At 38.1% G+C, this 20597-nt stretch overlaps 1 protein-coding gene across 16 annotated transcripts in view; it reads right to left on the minus strand.

Moving 5' to 3' along the window:
* LOC148936838 (uncharacterized) overlaps positions 1-20597 on the minus strand; it is a 115436-nt gene that overhangs the window by 47080 nt on the left and 47759 nt on the right. For all 16 annotated transcript variants that reach the window (XR_016139278.1, XR_016139279.1, XR_016139280.1 and 13 more), the window contains one exon: positions 12408-12507. Coding sequence is in view for 4 of the 16 variants with exons in the window: in XM_089076929.1 (XP_088933055.1) it covers positions 12408-12507 (100 nt within the window). In the remaining 12 variants the exon portion in view is untranslated. The remainder of the gene's footprint in view (positions 1-12407; positions 12508-20597) is intronic.

Raw genomic sequence — 20597 nt, forward strand, 5'->3', positions numbered from 1 at the left:
GTTTTCGAGCACAGAAGCAGCTTTTTCATGCGAGGAATCGCGCGCGCGCGCGCACGGATGTCTCTTTAGTCGAGGACAGAGCCGGGGGCCAAGGTGGTGGTCGTCGGAACTCATTAAGGGACAGACCAGGAGCTCGAACCAGCGCATCTCCAATTAACCGGCGATGTTCTAGCGCGTGCTACCGAGTAATCGACCCCCTCGGGGCGCACGTACTCCGCACCACTATCTGCCATCGAAGCACCGACATACGACGGCAATAAAAGCCGAGCCACACCGAGTTTTCAAACCGTAAATTCAGTTTTATCGAAACGTCTTATTGGCTCACGTACAGTTGCACCGGGACGCGCTGGACGCGCGTAAAAAAGGAAAAAAAAAAAGACAGTGACTTTCATGTTCCGACCAATGAATGAAGCGTTCGTCGTGTCACGACACTCCTCTTGTAAAACTAAAACGCATCACTTTACGAGAACATAATTGTTTGAATTTGCCAAATCAATTATCAACAAATTTTAATGTAAGAATTGGAACATGAAAACATTTAAATCGTAACTCGGAATCTTTGCATATTTCATGATGAGCAAAAATAAATTAGCCGTACACTAATAAGAATTGCAACTCAATTGTAACTCGATAATATTCTTTCTGATTAAAGCTTTCGATGCTTATTCGTAGTAGCATTCTACTTTACGATATGATAAACTATTGATAAACTATGTGAATTTCGATATTTCTTTTTAAATATACGAATATATTAATAATTTATAATTAATAATTAACGGATAAATTGTTTACGAATGTATATTGTAATTTGATAGTCACTGGTCGAAAGCCAGTGACTATCGATTTCATAAGAAATATTATTCGCTCAAACGAATATCAGCATAAATCATAAATGCGCGAAAATAAAAGAACCTTACGACATAGTTATCGTGCCCATTTACAGATAAAAGAAGATTGTGATATAAAGAAAAACAATGTAATGTAATTGGAAATATCGCATACCGTCACGTGCGAAGATCAGATAAGATCTGAAAAAAATAATTTGGCTAAACGGCGTCTCTAAACGGCAGCGTTCTTTCAAGTTGGTTCATCCATTTAGCTAAAAGTTTTCAACGTCAAAGGGCGAGTATGTCGAAAGCCGACAACGCGCGCTCGCAAAAGTGCTTTACGCCGAAAGCAAGATTACTTAATATCAGCCCTCGTTAAAGCTGCAAAATATTAATAGAGACTTCACGGTCTGACGTCTTTGAAATCTGGCTGATACTTTGAACGCCGTCTTACATAAGCTATAAGACGCTTACATATTAATCGACTCATAAATACCCGAGACGCCTTAACACGAGCCACCATTAATAGATAACAAACCGGCTTGAGATGAGATGTTGGATGAGGCGCTACGAATCCGTGGATATTGTCTAAATGGGATATTATCAGCTCCGAGTGCGGATGAGAAATACTAGACGCCCTCTGTGTAAAAATATAATGCGATTAACGCAATAAGTGTGCAATAACAACGATATCGTGCGTGCGATTTTCCTCGTTAAAAGTATGATGCGTTACGCGTGCGATTTAGCGCAATTTGGATAGAAGACTCTTCATTTATAGAGCCGTTATTTATAGAACCGGCTATTATATTTTAATTAGAGACGCTTTGATTTCGAGAAACGGCAAGATTTAATTATCAGCAAGATAATGAATTATCTTCTATCGTTGGACGTCAAATCGGCCAACGAGTCCCGTGCGATCGCCAGAACGACCCATTTGAGAAACTTGACACGTAATTTAAAGACATGCAAATTTTCACAAATATGCAAGTTTTTCGTTACAAGTGCAAAACTATGTGTTATGTTAATTAATATAGCAAAAGAAAAGTGATCGGACATGTAGCATTTAGGGACGCGCCATATCTTCTCTCGCTTATGCCTCTCACGTTGCTCGCGTCGAGAACTCGCTGTGACTTGAATAACGAAGAACTTGATCGGAACTGAAAAGGGTTAATCGAAACTCGATAAAAATAACCTCTTCAAATATTTGGCGCTATTTATCCGGAATAGTTGAAAACATATAATACCGTCTCTGGATTCTCTGCTGGACTCCGGGTAGACAGACGCGAGTATATGAAATTGAATGCAGCGACGAGCCGCACCACGCCGCGAATAAAGTATGAAAAAAAAGGGACCGACGCTGGCGTATTATTTATCTCAAACAATACGTAAAAAACAATGAAACAGATATCCGCGGATACATGCGGCAGGATGTAACGCGAAAGGATGATACGAAGAGGAATGGGGGGAGCAGGCTCGATCAACAAATCGTGGCGTGAATTCTACGTCACGTCCGATGCATGCTGCGAGAAAGAGAAGAGGAGAGAGAGGAGGGAAAGAAGGAGAAAAAGAGAAAGAGCGCATATATGTATATATACATGTGTGCAAATACAGCGTGACGAATCAATTTTCGGGGCATCGGTTGTTGAGAGGTCGAGAACGCGGATACTGCGAGTATATGAGTGGAATAAAATGAAATATAAACGTAAACTTTATTGATTAAAAAATAGAAATGACAGAGAGCGAGAGAGAGAGAGAGAGAGAGAGAGAGAGAGAGAGAGAGAGAGGGGGAGGGAGAGCGATCTTTATCCGCGCGCTTTATTAATCCACGTGCAAAGTAGCCTGTTATTGATCAAAGATTACTCATTTTAAAAATCGAGTTTTAGTTGCGTGAAGCTGTTAATTGTCGAAGCGAATCGGATCTCGTTTGGGGATGTCTTTGAAATTTCATCATATAGTCGCGAAAGAGAATAACGTTCGATAATTCCTCACCGAAGACAAAATGAATCAAATATTACACACAGTTTTATCCCGCTTTTAACATCAATACACATATTACAGGACAATTTAGTGCATTACCGTCCGCCCCGGGAAGTTTGATCGTGTGTACATATTCCACAAAATATCGCGAACGCTTTCCATAGGTGGATTCCACCTGTGAGTTTAGCGAATTTGTCGACGTTCATAAGCGAAAAGTCGGCGCATCGAACCGCTGCCTCGCTCCAACGCGTCGCGCCATTTAAATATACATTCCAAATTTCAGCGGGCTTTCCCCACGCGCATCTAAATTATGTAAACGATAACGCACAACATAATTACGCGTTAGAGTACACGCGCGGTCCCCGGTTCGCATACGTCACGCCGAAATTTTAATGATTTAAACGGTATCTGGATAATTAACGTATCCGCGTACTCTAACTGGATCGGCATCAAACGAGAATCGGCCGCACGCATCTGCACGTATTAACTTTCGATCATTCCCGCGAGTAATGCACGTCATTTTTTTCCTCGTGCAACGTCATCGTATCTGACAGATATTTGAATTTGGCACCGCGCCACGCGGTAAAGAGGCAATTCTTACCGCCAAATCACGTTACATTCCGCGAAATTCCGACATTCCCGTGTGGTGCAACGTGCATCGGCGCTCGCATAAAAACTTGAATGAAAAATGAAAAAATTCATGACGACGAAAATATTCTGTAGATGTATCGAAAATATTCCACTTGATCTGGTGATGCAGATTCGTACTACGCGAATCATCGTGCATTGCGTCACCGCGAATCGACGGGAAACGAACTAGTTGTCATACTACAAGGCATTTAAAGTAAAGTCGAGATGACGAAATCGTCGTGTAAATTTGTCTGATAGTCACTCTTTGTCGCGTAAATTTTTCTAATCAGATTTTCGATTATCTCATAAACTAAAACAAAGAGAAAGAGGAACGTGCGTCGCGTAATATCGTCCGCAACTTACTGTTTCTCGTTATTTCTTGCCACTGCACGCGAATTATAAATAAAACGATAATTTCAGTATTTTATATACATAGTTAACGCGTAAACGTTCGACGTCGGTGCAAAGTCCTGCAATATATTTTGAGTGTAGTCAATGACGAAATTATTCACTTTTTATGCTGACCTGAATTTTACATGTTTTTCATAAAAAAAAAAGAGAGAGAGAGAGAGAGAGAGAGAGAGAGAAAAGAAAAAGAAAAAGAAATGTTACGCAGTCGTAGCCATTGACCCATATTTCAGAAGTGTTTTATAAAACGAAAACATAAAAAACTCTTGCGAGTTATGAAATGAGTCTGACGTTTCGCAAAAGGATCGTCGCGCTCACTCGGCTAGTATTTCATTCATATGTACAACGCGTCAACGTTTGTGCTGCTTGAAATTCGCGATTATAGAAATGAAATCAAGTAAAAATAAAATTATACAATTTCCTATCTGTAAATAAAAATAATTGGGATATATTGCGAAAGCACAATAAATAAAAATTGTCGGCTACTGCATCGCATTTTACCCAATATTCAGTGTTACGCTTAGATAACTTAAAATCATTTAAAGATAAGATAAATTACATTTAAATTTATCTTAACTAAAACAGAGATGGTTTAAATTGAAATTTATTTAGATAAAAGATAAAATTATATACCATTTATCTAGATAATTTTAAGATAATATGCTGTTAAGCAAGACATGAGATATAAACAATATTTTTATAAAACTTGTACTATTTACCTAAATTGCATAAGCGAGTACAATTCTTAATATATTCGTTGAAAAATATTAGATACAAATAAAATCTAAAATTAAATCGGATTGCTACTTGTACATAAAAATTTCGCAATTTCGCAATTAGGTGATATCAATTAGTGTCTGTTGTATGACTGCGATCACATTGTAGATCCCACTATACGTTAATTAAGATAATTTGCAAAAGATAACGGTTCTTTTATCTAAGATAAAGAATGAAGATAATAATGTATATTCCTATCTATCATCTAGATAATGTTATATAGATAATGGCAAATTTGATACTGCCAATATCAAAGACGGAGTACGCATGTAAAGACGATAAAATACATCGAGAAATCCCGGTCATATAATGACCGCCGCATATTTCGCGGCAATCCCAGTCTGACAGATATAAGCGAGCGCACTGACCAACCAGGACTCGTTTATGCAGCCCCAGAGATCGACGCTCATAATCGTCATGTTGTAACCCTATACACTCAGCGGCCCGATAAACCGGTACGATACCATTGCGACCTCGATCGTCGATGGTTGTGACCTATGGGGGAGATCGATGATCTCTTTTCCGACTGCAATTTCGCGCGGTGTGTCGCGCGACGTTTCGTAGCAAAGAGCCCGTCGTTGTGCCGCACTGCGAGAAAGTGTGTGGCGAACACACTGGCGGTGCGAATGTGTGGTAGCCTGCGGCCGGCCCTTTGGCCGGCTCTTTCGTCGCATTCACCGACACGCGTACACACAGGCGCGCGTGCATACCGTGCGCGTGCACACCGCAAACCCGCACCTACCCGTACCTACTACGTACACACTTGTCCGCCATCCGCCATGGGCTAAAAGGCCGTGATCCAAACCATTTCCCGAAATTGCACGTGGATGGCGCGGGCGGGCGGGCGCGTAACTCGTCGATTGACGTTTCACTGCCGGCCGCGGGCCGCCAGCCATCGAGGGCTCCCGCTTACCCCCCCCCGTAGAACGGGTAAGAAGCTTAAAACACAGTTGGCCGACCTCTCTATTGGGCGTCGCTTTGACTCCGATTTAACACGCCGGAGGATCCTTTCCATCGTCCACCGTTTAATTGTTACGGTTTTATGTCCTGGTCAAATGTCGCATAGTTCCGTTAGTTTTTGTCCCTTCTGCTCGCACACTGCCCATCGATCGATTTTACGCGCGAGATGAAAAGCGAATAGTTGCTTGATAATCAACCGCATCAAAGAATGCCGCGACTCTATCTCCTACTCACAAATTTCGCATCGTTATTTAAGGGAGTGCGCTACATAGTAAAGGCTCAAAAAAATTCTTTTTCTTTTTAAACTAGGAAAAATAGTCTTATGTTAGAAAAAATAAATATTGTTAATTGGTACATCGATTGGGTAGACTTGGGTAGAGAAGATATTTCAGAAGAGCTTTAGTAGATGAAAATATAAATCTGTGTGTGTACGAGTATATGATATGCCGCACAGCATTGCAAGTGTTCGAGAAACATGTCAAGTTGTAATTATCAAAAGGAAAAATTCTTGAAAATTTCGAAACTATATGAGTTAGTGTCAGTTTCAGTTTAGAAGCGTAGGGATTTCTTAAAATTATTTTTTTCACATAAAATACCGTCATTTTATATTTTATATTTTTAAATATGTTAAATATGTTTTCACAAATTGAAAAATTAAAAAAAGTCTCTTCATTTTGTGAAAATAAAAGTAAAATTTGAAGCCAATCCATCCGAAAAATTATTTTAATTATAAACGCTGCTGCCAGTTCAAGAGAGGTGATTTCGAAAAGAATACATTTAAAGTTTCATCGATTATATCTTTACCATAGTTATCAGAATCGTCGTCTATCATCGATGAAACAAACGTGATTGATTATATGGTCGAGAGAATTTTTGTTGCATAAACACATGGGGCTCAAGTTAGAGTTAAAAGTTGTTTCAGAACCAGCGCACCTTTCACCTTTTGTAACTTATACAACTTGAAAAATATTTCAAATTTCATGAAAATCTCTAGAAGCATGCTTCTGAGATATCAATCTTCCGAAGAATGTAAAAAAATTAAAAGTATTTTTTGAAAGTGTTACTATATTAGCATATCCTCTTAATATCTATAAAATATGAGCACGTTGCATTGAAAAAGAGAAATGCAACTTATTAACACAATACATAGATGCTTCCGGCAGTTGTGCACCGATGTGTCGTACCGCTGGCAATTTTCAGATTGTCATATCGTCGGAATCTAGCAGTTTTAAGCAGTCCGTGGTTAATTAACTTAAACGATTAATTATATAGAGTACAAGATACACAAGATTGTAGTAGGTGGCGTAATACACACAGGAGGTGGCGTAATACAACACAATAACGCGCCAATAACATCCTTTTCCAGAATGTAACAGAGAGCAATTAATTTCTGCAATTTGCATTCGCGCGACAAGTTCGTCATTATTGCGTGAAATTATTTGCGACCATTGCTACTTATTTTTATCCGGACGCAATTAAAAGTTTGACGAGATCACTTTCGTCGGCATGCATGAAATATCGTTCGTATCGCATACAGGTTGAAAAGTTTAAAACGCGACCGACTTTCTCGTATATACGTCGCGTTAACAATTCGTTTTAACAATTCGCGCTTTGGCGACTTTCTAACAACACGCCGGGCAGTTTGCCTTTAACGCGCGCCAGATTAATATTTATAATTAAAAGTTCCGCTCGGGACGTTTATGAGTCGCGTTATTAAATTAATGAAAAGCTGCGCAGCCGTATCGTAATCTTTTATCGCGCAATATGTATGTAGTCGGTTTCGGTTTCGGTTTCGGTTTCGGCGACCAAATCGATTTTCATTTTATTTGTTCCAATCGACAATTGCGACAACGACGATTAATCCCAAACGGGGATTTGTCGCTGTTTTGCGCAAACGCGCGCGCGCGGTTTCACTGCGTTTCACTGCGCCTGATTCTGTGACTGATTTTAAATCATTTAAATCATTCTATAAAAGCTTTGTAATCGCACGCGCGCGCGTGTAACAGTGTCGACACGGGAATCGGAAACGGAACGACGTATGTAAACTTCGACGCCCGTGTCTTGTAATTAAGTGTAACCCAACTCGTGATAATCGTTCGTTAATATCGATCGAATTTGAATCTCGGTGGAGTTTGTAGTCAAATTGGCTGGACGTGTCATTCGACTCACCTAACCTATTCGTAATAAATGCAATCGTGCCTGCAACGCGTAATGTACTCGTATATTTAAGTCGATAATGTTAAACTTCGAGTCGGAAACTTCGAGTTGACACGCATCTGACCGCGTCATGGTCAGATCTTTCTTTTTACATCCGTTCGTCAAAATTTTATTTTTTAAACATGACATGAATTTCTCAGAATCTCTTCCAGGAATTTTTCTCCCACGATTCTATCGATTCCATCTAAATTCCATCTAAAATAAATAAAAGGCCAACTTGGCTGAAATTTCCTATTTGCATTTGTATTATGTTTGCAGGAAATAACTTTGTTCAAACGTAGCGTGTCTTGCGTGTACCTAGAGTAAATTTTTCCATTAAAAACACGCGGTGTAGAGTATAATACTATTCATTGCTGTGGAGACGGAAAAACAGATGGACGCGGTGGTTTTATCGCATGATGTAAAAACTGATGTAAAGCCGTAAAGCAGTAAAGCAGTAAAGCAGTAAAGCAGCGCGGTCCTTCCATGATACAACCAAGTGAATTTATATCACCGAAACATTTGCCTCCATATGAAATCGTTGCAAATGCAGGGGGCAACCAGCAACCATATCGATTACGCGTTTTCACACTGCAACGTTAATCTGATGTTACGCACGTCCGCGTAGCCTATCGTCAAATGTCAATATTAACACGGCGTATCGCGCGCGATATTATTTAATAACAAACAACGCTTACTTTTAATCCTGGCAGTCGGGAATTTCAATTAAATTTTCAAATCGCGCACAAGCGAAATTCATTCCGTCGCACGTGATTTTTCGCGTTCGATCGATGCTCGAACTATAACAATTATGTCGCGAAACCTAAATGATTATGATTATATCGTATAAGCCGAATATATTGCGCGGCTGCGTGTGTTTAAATGGAGTGGAAAGTTTTTCAGGTCAATATATCGTTACAATATATCTACGTACTGTCGTGAAAATCGAAAAATTCATTCAAAAATTCTGAGCAAAAAAGCTTACCTTAAATAGATAACAGATAAATAGATAAAATAAGTAAAAAAGAATTCAGATTCCGTTTCCTTCCTTCGATAAATATAATATAATAATATCGAAATATCGCGATAATGCAAAAATATCAGCATTGTGGTTCGGAAGGAGAAGGCTCTAAAGGGAGGATGAATAAATCTTTCCGGAAAGAACAAATCATTTCGATCGCACTCGTTTCGTGCGTAACGAGCAACGCGAGCCTTAATCCGAGCCTTTGCGACAGTTTGACAGTTCACGTTGCGCGACAGGCAGCAGCGGTGCTGGTTGAAACAGCGACAACTCATTTACTAATCACTGTCACTCGTTTTCACGGTGTTTCATCATCGGCGATAATTCGTTATAATACGAGTGGAACGTGATCGCAGCGACGGACACCCGCCCGCCCGCGGCTGTACGCTTATATTCGCGAGAGACATAGGCGTGTTTCGCTTCGCCAGCTGCGCTCGCGCTCACGACACGTTTGTGATCGGCAAACAATGTTGATCTACGCGCCAGCTCGACCAGCTTCGAACGGCGAACGGCTAATGGCGATTAACGTAACGTTTAGAGCATTAATCGGTGGCATTAATATCTCCTACTGCCCCGCCCACCGACCCTTCTCTCCCGCCGCGCACCCCGTCGCCTCCCCTCCCTCCCTCCCTTTGTACATGGCAAACTGCGGCGCACGTAAATGTATTAATGCCGCGTACATGCGGTCGGGGAATCGACTCCTCGCAATCTGAGAGATTATTTCTCATCGGGAAAATTAATTTCGGCCGGCGCTGCCCGTTTACCTCCCTTCGATCACGCTCGTACGTGCCAATTCTGATTACTCTTTCGATTTTGCACAACTTTCGAAAATGCACAAACAAATTCTAGCGGCGATGCAACGCGCGCGCGCACGAATGTATCGTGATAGAAACGCGCTTGAAAACGCGTGTTGCGCGACAAATGAACGAAAAAGACGAAAAGCGGTTCATTGACGATTCTATTAATTGGTGCTATTAATTAAACATAATTGTCACGCCATATGCCCGTGCCATATATTCTCTGTTATATAAAATATTCATTCCACTGTAACACATCCGTAAATTCGTAAATAGCGTACCTTCTTGTCTCGCTCTTGTGTCGCTGTGAATTAAAACACGTACGTTTATTAAAACAACGTCGTCACAAACGCTTTAAACGCGCAGCTTTAAATAGCTTTCGCATCTAAAAATTGTTCGTTCTGATTATGTCAATTACGTAGATAAAATTTACGATACGACGATACGAGGCTAACGTTGTTAAATGGATGTCATCGCATTATCCTATCTCCGACACCGTAAAAGCCGACATCTGTCTTATTACAACACGGACGATGCACAAAGTGTAGTGTTTTTTCTAAATTCTTTTTTGTCCGTGTTCGTGTAGCTCCAGCTCCAGTATTTAGACTTCCGCATATGTGGACATATAACGCGAGTAAATTTAAGATTTAAAATAATATTCGAAACAATTATTATATTTTTCGTTTTTATGGGAAATCTTTCGTCTGTATGTAGAGTAGAGAAAAATCACCGATATATCATTTCATTTTTTGATTATATTTCTTAAACAAAAGTTAAATATAAAACTTTAGAAGTAAAAATTAGTCTTTCTATCAGCTGATATAACAGTTTTTATAATATTTCTTCAATAATTAACTTTCAATGGTTAACTTTACTACTTAATTTTACTAATATCTTCAATAATTAACTTTTTTTTGTAAGATAACCAAAAATGAGCATCTAAGAGATTGAACCTTAAAACTAACTAATAGTGGGCAGTGATGCCAGAATTCAGACGTGGCTTCATAGAAGTGAAAGAGTTGATAATAAGGTATAATTAATTAAAGTATGTTTATTTTTCTTTTTGCTGTTCTATAATAACAGCAAATAATAATAATAAATCAAAAAGGTTAGATTGTTGAAGTTGAATTATTATCTTGTAGTATAGATATAGTATCGACAATTAAGTATTGGTTTCCGCTACATCTCGATTTTAAAACTGTATTTAAAACTGTATTATGCGAAAAATAAAAAGAAAGACAAATATAACTAAAATAGCTTCAGCAAGCTACAAACATATAAAATGATCTAATGTTAATAATGTACATACGTGTTATTTAAACTACGCAATTTGCAAAAGAAAATCATAAGTATTTTATTTTCGCGTTTGAAAAATTTGATTTTAGTTGATTTTATACAAAAACAGGTTAATTATAGATTTTCTTATTTCTTTAATAATCCGAACAGGTCATATTTTTACAAAATGCTATTTTAATAAAATGCAATTTTTAACTTTCGAAAAATAAAAAGGTCTTTAGGAGAGTCCTATGTCACTATCGGTGAATTTCCTCTATAATCGAAAGCTCGCAATTCCAAATGTTACACGTTTCGATATATCGTTTATCAGGTAAATGAATTATTCAAGTAGGATAAATGCACATTGTACACTGTGAAAGCGCGAGCACTATGCTTCCACGAACGGAAGAGGAAAAAACACGAGGGACACGGCCGGTTGAGATGTCACGAATATCAAGCACATCTACAAATGCCCTCCCGGAGCCCTCCCTTCCGGCGGATATGTGCGCGAGCAAAAGGTTTGAAGTAGGATTAATAGCCAGGCAAATTCGCGCGACGCTAATAGGCGAAACTGGCACGAATTGAAAAAGTTTTCCGGCGGAAAGGCGGAAGGGTGTAGGCGGAAAGGTTCGCGTGTAACGTCACGATAAATCGTAGGAAGACGTTGATGGCCGACAGGTAGCTTGGATATTGCATGTCTGCATCGTGCAGACGTCGTCTATAGGGTGGATCAAAAGTTTGCTAGATTGGTATCGGTAACATCGTTAACATCGCGATCATCGTACTCTGTTTCAATTCGCCAATAAAAATGAGCGAGTTTCGCTAATCTTTGAGATAATCTTTAGAATTAACGTCTCCTTCTCCCATAACGAACGTGATTACGGCCTAGAGATCCAATTTTTTCGGCAATACGCAACGATAATCGATGAGTTTAACTCGTATTGCACGATAGTCTGGTTTTTTTTTATATCTAAATATATTAATTCACAATTGATTGATCTTTTTTATAATATTTTCCACTTTATTCACTACCGGCACACCCTGTGCATATCAACACATGCGCACTACGCGGAAATTATATTTCGAGGATGACTGCGAAATCTAGGTTACACTATATACATTACTGTTACTTGACAGAAATTATTACCATGTAGTAACACAAGTATAACAAATATCGCAAAGTATGTACAATAAGCAACAAAAAAGGAACGAAATATCTCGGATAAAAATAATTCAAGTTTCAAATTATTTTCCGATTTGTGCTCTTGTATATTGCGCTCTTTTATATTGTGTTCTTCGTCATTCATAATTAAAAGATAGATACTCTCTTTCTAAGACAATAGTCTACAGTATACAAATAAAATAATTCAACATATTTACGATTATTCAAATGCAAACGAAAAACATTTTGAAATACAAATTGGAGAAACAAGTACACAAGTGTTACTTCAAACCACGAGATTTTCGATCATGGATATTTTAACCGTTCCCCATATATCATTATCATGTCGTAATAATAATCAATCGATAAAAACTCACGGAGGAAAGAACGTCGTAACGAATCGATGTCGAGGCGATACAACGGTAGATTTCCCAAGTTAACGTCGATCCCATCCCCCAGCTCCAACTCCAAAGTTTCCTGCAACAGAGAGAAAGAGAAAACGGAAATCTTGATATGTATACGCGGTATATATATATATATATATATATATATATATATGTGTAATAATACACTCGATATCACGGCTTACTCCCTCGCGAAAGAAAGGTGAAACGTACGACGTACGACGCTGCGCGGCAGGAGTATCGTCTCGTCGACAATGACATCGTCTTAGTTTTATTGTGCAACCACGCGCTTATAATACTCGTATATCGCGGTAATGTCCCGCTCGCTCGCTAAATGAAAAAGTTATTATTTTCCATTCTATCCTTCTTCGAGTTTTTCCGGTCCGTCGCAAGTTCCTCGCCGTAGGGCCGGTAGTAGAGGACTACTACCTACCGCGCACGCAAAACCGCATATCGTATAAAACATCCACCGCGAGTATACGGCTTGTAAACTCGGTAAATATGATACGCGATTTATACCGCGAGTCTACCGAAATCATTTGCAAAGCCGACCGTAAATCCGAAACTTAGCGGAGAGAAAAGCTACGCGAGAGCACTGATCTTCGCTATAGGTATAAGCTGAAACGGAAGAGATGAATGCTTTTTTATTATATTAAGCGAGGGTAAGTCTAACGTAAAGTTATATATTACTCTTGATTTCTCGGAGACTGCGTTACGTTTTTTACGAGATTACTACGATAATCGTGTGAAGCGGATTCGGTTTTGCAACGTTCACTCACGATGTTGTGGCGCGCGCGCTCTTGCAATACTCGTAAAACAAAAGAGAGAAGCGTCCGAGACGAACGACACAACTTGTTTCTCTTTAAAGTTTAAGGGGCGAAGGCAAAAGAGCGCCGGGCAGATGCTGCGTCGCTCGATTTCGGTGTCTTTATCGTCGTGCGTCGTAGTCAGTATGGCCTGACAGGCCTAAGCCCCCCATGATTGATATCCTGAACCTCATCCTCTCTCGCGCTACACGTTACAGTCATCCCCGCGCTCTCGTTCGCTCTTTATCCCACTCGCGCGTCATCCTTTTCGATTATATTTCGTCCCGCCTATCCGTCCGTACACATACATGTGTGTGTGTGTGTGTGTGTGTGTGTGTGTGTGTGTGTGTGTGTGTGTGTGTGTGTGTGTGTGTGTGTGTGTGTGTGTGTGTGTGTGTGTGTGTGTGTGTGTGTGTGTGTGTGTGTGTGTGTGTGTCATTGTGACTTGTTGTTCTAAACACGTTATTGCGATAAATATCATCACATGCCTCGGTAGTCGAAAGGATAGAAGATGCCTGCCCGGTAAGCAGGAGATCCAGGTTCGATTTCCTGACTGAGGTGATATTTTTTCGCAAAATAACGAGTTTTCACGACTGATTCGTGGTCGGGCCCCGCCGTGACGCACACCCTCCCTTCTTATATGTATAAACGTTTGCATGTGTGCGCACGGTATATATACGACCTTGGTTCTATGCTTGTCAACGTAGACCGGTCGATATGGCTATTATGAAAATTGAAAATAAGGACACTTTCGCACTCACTTGTACTACAGAGAGAAGTTCGACCGCAGACTATGACTTTATATTACGGAATCATCGTTGCTAGGTAAAACATTAAGGTCTACCGCGAGCAAGGTCTACGTCAGCAATCGAATTGATGCGACGAGTATTGACGAGTATATCTGAATGAATTACAAATTGCTTTATTATAAAAAAAGAAAAGCACCAATGTTATTATTTATCGAATATGTTTTTAATCCTCCACGATCCAATTAGAGAGATTTGAAAACACTTAGACGATTTTTTTACTTGGACTTTTCGATAATTATACTTTTTTGAAGCAGACTATTTTTTTCTCTTAAATATTAAGCTTATTTAAAGAAGAGAAATTTTTACAAGAAATTTTTTTATATCCCTTAAATTCGGATACGTACAAAAACGAATAAAAAATATTTCAAATCATATACAATTGTAACCTCTTATTCTTAAATTAAAAGAGTATACCAATATTTATTCAGATTTTTTAGAGTTTACATTCACAAACAAGCTCCCTTTGAAAAACAACCATTCTTCAGTGACACAAGTCTAAATCTAAGTTGTAAAATTCAGGATGAAGGGTTAAAATAAACTGTCATTTTTCTATTTATACTTTACATTATTTTTTTATATATATTAATCGTAAAGTTCGGATGTGTTTCTAAAAAGTGTGCAGAATAGATGTTGAAAAACGTGCACATTGTCGCACACATTATCTGGAGCAAATCGAGTTTATATGTATGTCGGCGTATGGCATGCTTTGCGTAACCATTCGTTACAATTCAATTTGAAAACTTCGATGCGGCTCATTTCTCATGAATCGTAGAAAGGAACGAGAGAAACTTCGAACATAAGAAAGAATCAATGAAATACAAGAAGATTCCTCTTCAGTGCTCTTCAAGCAGTCAATACTATCGAGAGATAGGTTATTGATTTGAATCCGATATCAATTAAATTTTTGCAAAGATTAAATTTTCATAGATAAACACGCGTTTAAACGTGAAAGACGATACTGAGCTTTTCTATATCGTTCGAAATGAAAAGATCTCGAGGTTAAACATATACATTCCCTATACTTTTCCATTTTTACACTTTTTACAGTATCTATTCCCTTTATTTTTCGAAGGGAATTACTGAGTAATTAGGCGCAAATTTACCGCGAGAAAATGCCACTCATTGCAATTTCTAGCAACAAAATTTTTGCAAATTTCGCATTAATTAAACTCGCGCGAACCAACGGCCGTTTTGAACAGACTGACGTGCATTTTCTTGCTCTCCTGTAGAGTATTATTTAAGGGAAAGCGCACGTTAATGCGCCTGCCAGTGACACAAGCATTATTAGGGCGGAGGGTGTAAAAAAGAAAGAAGGACGCGCGCGAGCCGAGGGACAAAAATGTCGTTTCTAAACGGTTTACGTAAAGCGACAAGTACATTCGTCCGTTACGCTCTCTACAATGACAGGTTTAATTACCCGACTTGCGCATATATATATGTATACGCGTATACATTGCATGCACGATTCTAAATCGATCAATCGATTTAGAAAGCGCGATCGAAACACGCGTTTAACTTTTTCCTAGATCGTCGCGCCCACACGAATCCGAATGTGAAATTATTAAGGCTCCTGAGTAGTCACCGCGACCAGATTGGAATTCTAATGTCATAAGCAAGAAATGACACAATGATAAAATTTATTGCATCTAATTTGCAAATAAAGAGATATTTGACTAAAACAATACTTGAGATGGCTGACTTTAAGACACTTGTGAAAATGGACGACTGCTATCCTTTTTCTTCCTGATAGTCAAAATAAATAGTTGTAAAAGACACGTGAAAATAAAGCCTGTTCAGGCAAAAAAACACAGCTGGTTTGACAGCTGTTGAAAGAAGTGAAAAATATGCTTTTATAAAGTTCTATAATATAAAAATCACAAATAACTTTAGCGGCCGTCCAAATAAGAAGGGAGGGTGCGCGTCACGGCGGGGCCCGACCATGAACCAGTCGTGAAAACTCGTAATTATTTTGCGAAAAAATATCACCTCAGCCAGGAATCGAACCTGGATCTCCTGCTTACCGGGCAGGAATCTTATCCTTTCGACTACCGAGGCATGTGATGCTATTTGTCGCAAATAACGTGTTTAGAATAACACGTCAACAATACAATAATACACATATATACATACCACAATATACATATATACATGTATTCTCTCGAATCCCCACGACCTGGAGTATTCCAGGACTCCATTTTTATGAATTTGATAAGTACGAAACAAGTTACATCTGCACAATTAAGTACACGATTAAGCACGTAATAACTATTAAGTGTAAGAAATTAAATAATAAATTAAGAAATTAAGCAATAAAAAATTTCGTTGTCCGCATACGTTACTTATATAAGGATGAACAAAGACAAGGATAAAATGAACAAAGATGAATGAGCTTCTAATTTTTACCGCGATGCTGTGTCGCTACCGCTATCAACGCAGAGTTCTTAGGTAAGTACTCAGGAGCCTTAACAGTCAAACAGAAAATCTCGGGACTCAAGAGAGATCTAACAGTTCGGCACAACGAAAGAAGTAGCTCGTCGCCAAAGCGCGTATCAAAGGACAATTTACGAGTTCGTCGTGAGTTACGGAATTTGGAAAATGCGTTTACGACGATGCAGGCGTCAACGACGAGGATGACGATAACACCCGGTTTCGTCGACTTCACGCTCGATAGTGCGCATTCCGAAAGAGGAATTGAAATTGCAAGGCGACCAGCAAGAGAGCGACCATTCTCGGGTCAATTGTATTAATTAAATCTCTTTTGCGCGATCGTGCATTGCGACTCGACAGGCAGAACGTGTTCGGGCGGCTGCGAGCTGAAGAATTCAACGGCCAATCCGGATTCTCTCGCGTGACGATCTAATCGATCACGCCGCAAAGCGCCGACAAAGCGTATCTGCGAATTTCTGAACGTGCGCCAAATTAAATTAAGTTGAACGATATGCTTGCCAATCTCTTTTCAAACGGTTCGCCGATTCGTGAATAATTCAACTATCGACATTAATCTCTTAGTATTCGGACATTGTTATATATTTTAAATATATATATATATATATATATATATATATATATATTTTAATTATCTCCGCAATTATTTTGGGAATTTAAAAGTCGATGATCTTTTTATTTTAAATTATTTGGTATATATACAATAAAGAAAAGGAATCGATTTCCCTCCTTAAAAAAGATTATTGAGAGTGGAGATTTATTAGTGGAGATTTATTAATCAAGGAACGCTATGTTTTAATTGTGTTCCATACAGCAATAAGTCAAGGTCAAACGTATACCATCAGCAACTCAGGATTTGACAAAGTTTCAGTCAAAGTGGACCAGTTTTTTATTCTTTTTAACTTTTATTTCGATATCCAATATGATTAAAAAGTCATTTTCATACTATTTTCAATGTTACTTTCATCATAATAAGTATAGCAATTCAGAACAAATCCATATTTACGACAGGAGAGCGCTTTGTGAGGAAGTTGTGCAAAACGAAAAACTATTAACATATTAACATATAACATATTAATTACATATACTTATCATAATCCTTTCAGGTAATGATACAAATATGTACTAGAATCTTTAAAAAAAAAATTATATTTTTGATAAATATAGAGCATTCAGTTTAAACAGGGCTTGTTTTAAAGGAAAATTTTAACTAAAAGATGTGATAAATACAAAAAGAATGTGATAAATACAATTATAAGATTTATAAAAATTTTTATGTAGAAAGATTGAAAAGTTCTCGGACAAACATTGTCCGACATTGTCCAACATTTGACTTTTTTTTTGCATACTAATGTGAATAATAATCTTCGACATATTTTTAGTTATTAAACACTGAATCCATTGTCAAAATTTGGCTACCACGACGCAATTTTAAAAAAAATCATGTCAAAGAAATCAGAATCAATTTTGAGAATTTTTATAACATTGTAGCACCAATATTTTATTTTTGTTAATTTTATTTTTTCTAAATTTCATTAATTCCACGTAAAAATATTTTTAACTTTAAAATGCAGTTTATTTTGATTGGTATGATTGGTATGATTTTTTGTTTTCAAAATATATATATATAAGCAATCTGAAAATAGTTCTTTTTCCATGTAATATACATGGTTCGAAAATCTTTCCATTCATGAGTGAGTATGAATAATTGTTTTCGCTGCCTCCTATATTGCCTCCTGAACATGAATCTGTTGTCCAAATTTGGATCACAATTTTGAAGAAAACAATAATTTTAAGGATTTGTCGTTTTTGGCCATGTCTCTTTGAGCCATGTACATACATGCTTCCATAATTTTGCAATTTGATGCTATATTATTTCTTAAATCAGTCATTTGGAATTTTTTCGATATTATTTTCGTGTTTGGTAAATCAAAAAATCTCATTGGAAACAATTCATTATAATTTGATAATGTTTTACTTCTTGAATCCATCATTTTGAATTTTTACACATTGTTTTCGTATTTAGTATCCGAAAAAATCCCATTGTAAATAATTTTATTATAATTCGATAATATTTTACTTCTTGGATTCATCATATTGGCTATGCCATTTTAAATGTTTATGTTTTGACCTCATTATGTATTCAGCGATTCTCCAAATCTTTAAAAATAACAAAACAATATGTCCCATTATACTTTTTCGAAGCAAGCGCCATTATAATATTTTTTCTTATAAGTACGAACCTTGAACTATTTGAAGCTACAAAGATTTTTTTTATATGTGCATATAAAAAAGTTATGTTAATTTTTTATCGCAACAATGCGTTTTACCGATTCTGCCTCAAATATGTACAAAAAAAAGTAAAAAACATTTCAGGTCATATAATTATACAATATCATATTTTTAAATATTGAAAGAATATATGAGAATTTTTTCAGATTCTTCAGAGCCTAAAAATTCTGAAAAACATAATCGTCCCTCAGCTCTCAAGTAGACTAAATTATGAAATTTAGAGTGGACTGCGCAGAATTAATTAATAACTGTATTAGAACGGGTCTTTATTTTGAAGAACTTCAAATTAATCGTAGAAAGTGTACTGTATAAATTCACCTTCCATCTCACATCTCGGGAGAAGCATAAAACAACGAGGAGTTCTTCTCCATCCCCTCTCTCTCTCTCTCTCTCTCTCTCTCTCTCTCTCTCTCTCTCTCTCTCCCCCTCCCTCCCTCCCTTTCTCTCTCTCCTTCTTTCTTATAGACGGCATATAATAAAATATAAAATATCCGTCAGTCTGGTCCATGCACCAAGTCGCATTGCCGTAAACATTAAGTATAACGCTATACCGGTGTTAAAGAGACCACAAAGCTGCATGGTGGAAGGTTCGGCTTTAGTGCCGCTGTTAAAGAACACCAGTCTTAACGTCAGTTCTCTTCGTTGCTCCCTATTCTTTCCTCCGCAATCGCGTAACATGAGTCTTTGATTTTCTCGCGAAGTATATTAAAAATATTATGCTATGTAAAAAGGTTAAAGCTTTATTCCCGCGCGCAATTAGTAACTCGCGCAGACTCAACGACATGAAATTATCAGCCTTTGCATTACTCGAGGGTCAGTTTCTTTTTAAACTGTCCTGAGCGTAAGTTTCGATATATACGGTTCTAATGTTATACGACGCGAAAAGTGCCCATTAAGAAAGAGTAAAAAGGTGCGCAAGAGGGCGAATGGTCTCATAGGATGAGGAGAGTGGTTGGGAGAACGTCGTCATAGGGGTTTTCAAGTACGAGGGAATTAAATACACCGCCGTGGTTTATATCGAACATCGAAGGTGGAGAGGTCCATTCGGAAGAAGTTTCGAATCTCCTGTTATCGCGACAATGTATGCGCGCTTTCGCCCTGCTTTAGCCCTACATCAATATAATCTCTTCGCGAAGGACCTTGGACAGAACTGTCATTGATACCGCGTTATGACACGACCGAAGGACTGTCAAGATAATTTTCAAGCGGCGAGCGAGATGCATTATCATTTGGCTCTCTAATCCTCTTTGAAACACACGACGATAAACGTATAAAGTGTAATCGAACGACAAATTTTAAAATTAAACGATAAAAAAATTTTCATAAATTTTAATAAATATATTATTCGATACATCTGTACAGGTATCATTTGATAACTATATCTGTATTTGATAACTTTGAAGTTAAAAAAAAGACATTCGGATGACTAAAGAGCCGATCAGAAAGTCTTATAAAAATATCATCGCCATCATAAAGATTAAATAACGTAAAATATTGTTCACAGCGTTCCATGACGTGTAACATCTTCTCAAAATATATGACCTCCGTTTCCCAGCGTTCGCTAAGAAAAACATCAAATAATCGCTCGTCAAAGGGATTGGCTGGGTCGCGCAGAAATCGAATCGAATCATGCGCCTCTTTCGGCGCTTAATAAAGTCCTCGTACCTTTGAGGAGGGGATGAGAGAAGCGCCCGTCTCCTATACGCCGTGGAATCTTTAGGGTGGAATCTCTTCTCCTACCTCTGTGACCTGCCGCGCTGGAAAATCCCCGGGGCGAGACGGGGGCAGGAAGATAAGTTGAACATATAATT

Source organism: Pogonomyrmex barbatus, unplaced genomic scaffold, assembly GCF_055798465.1.
Source record: "Pogonomyrmex barbatus isolate J1 unplaced genomic scaffold, ASM5579846v1 scaffold2, whole genome shotgun sequence".
Lineage (NCBI taxonomy): Eukaryota > Metazoa > Arthropoda > Insecta > Hymenoptera > Formicidae > Pogonomyrmex > Pogonomyrmex barbatus.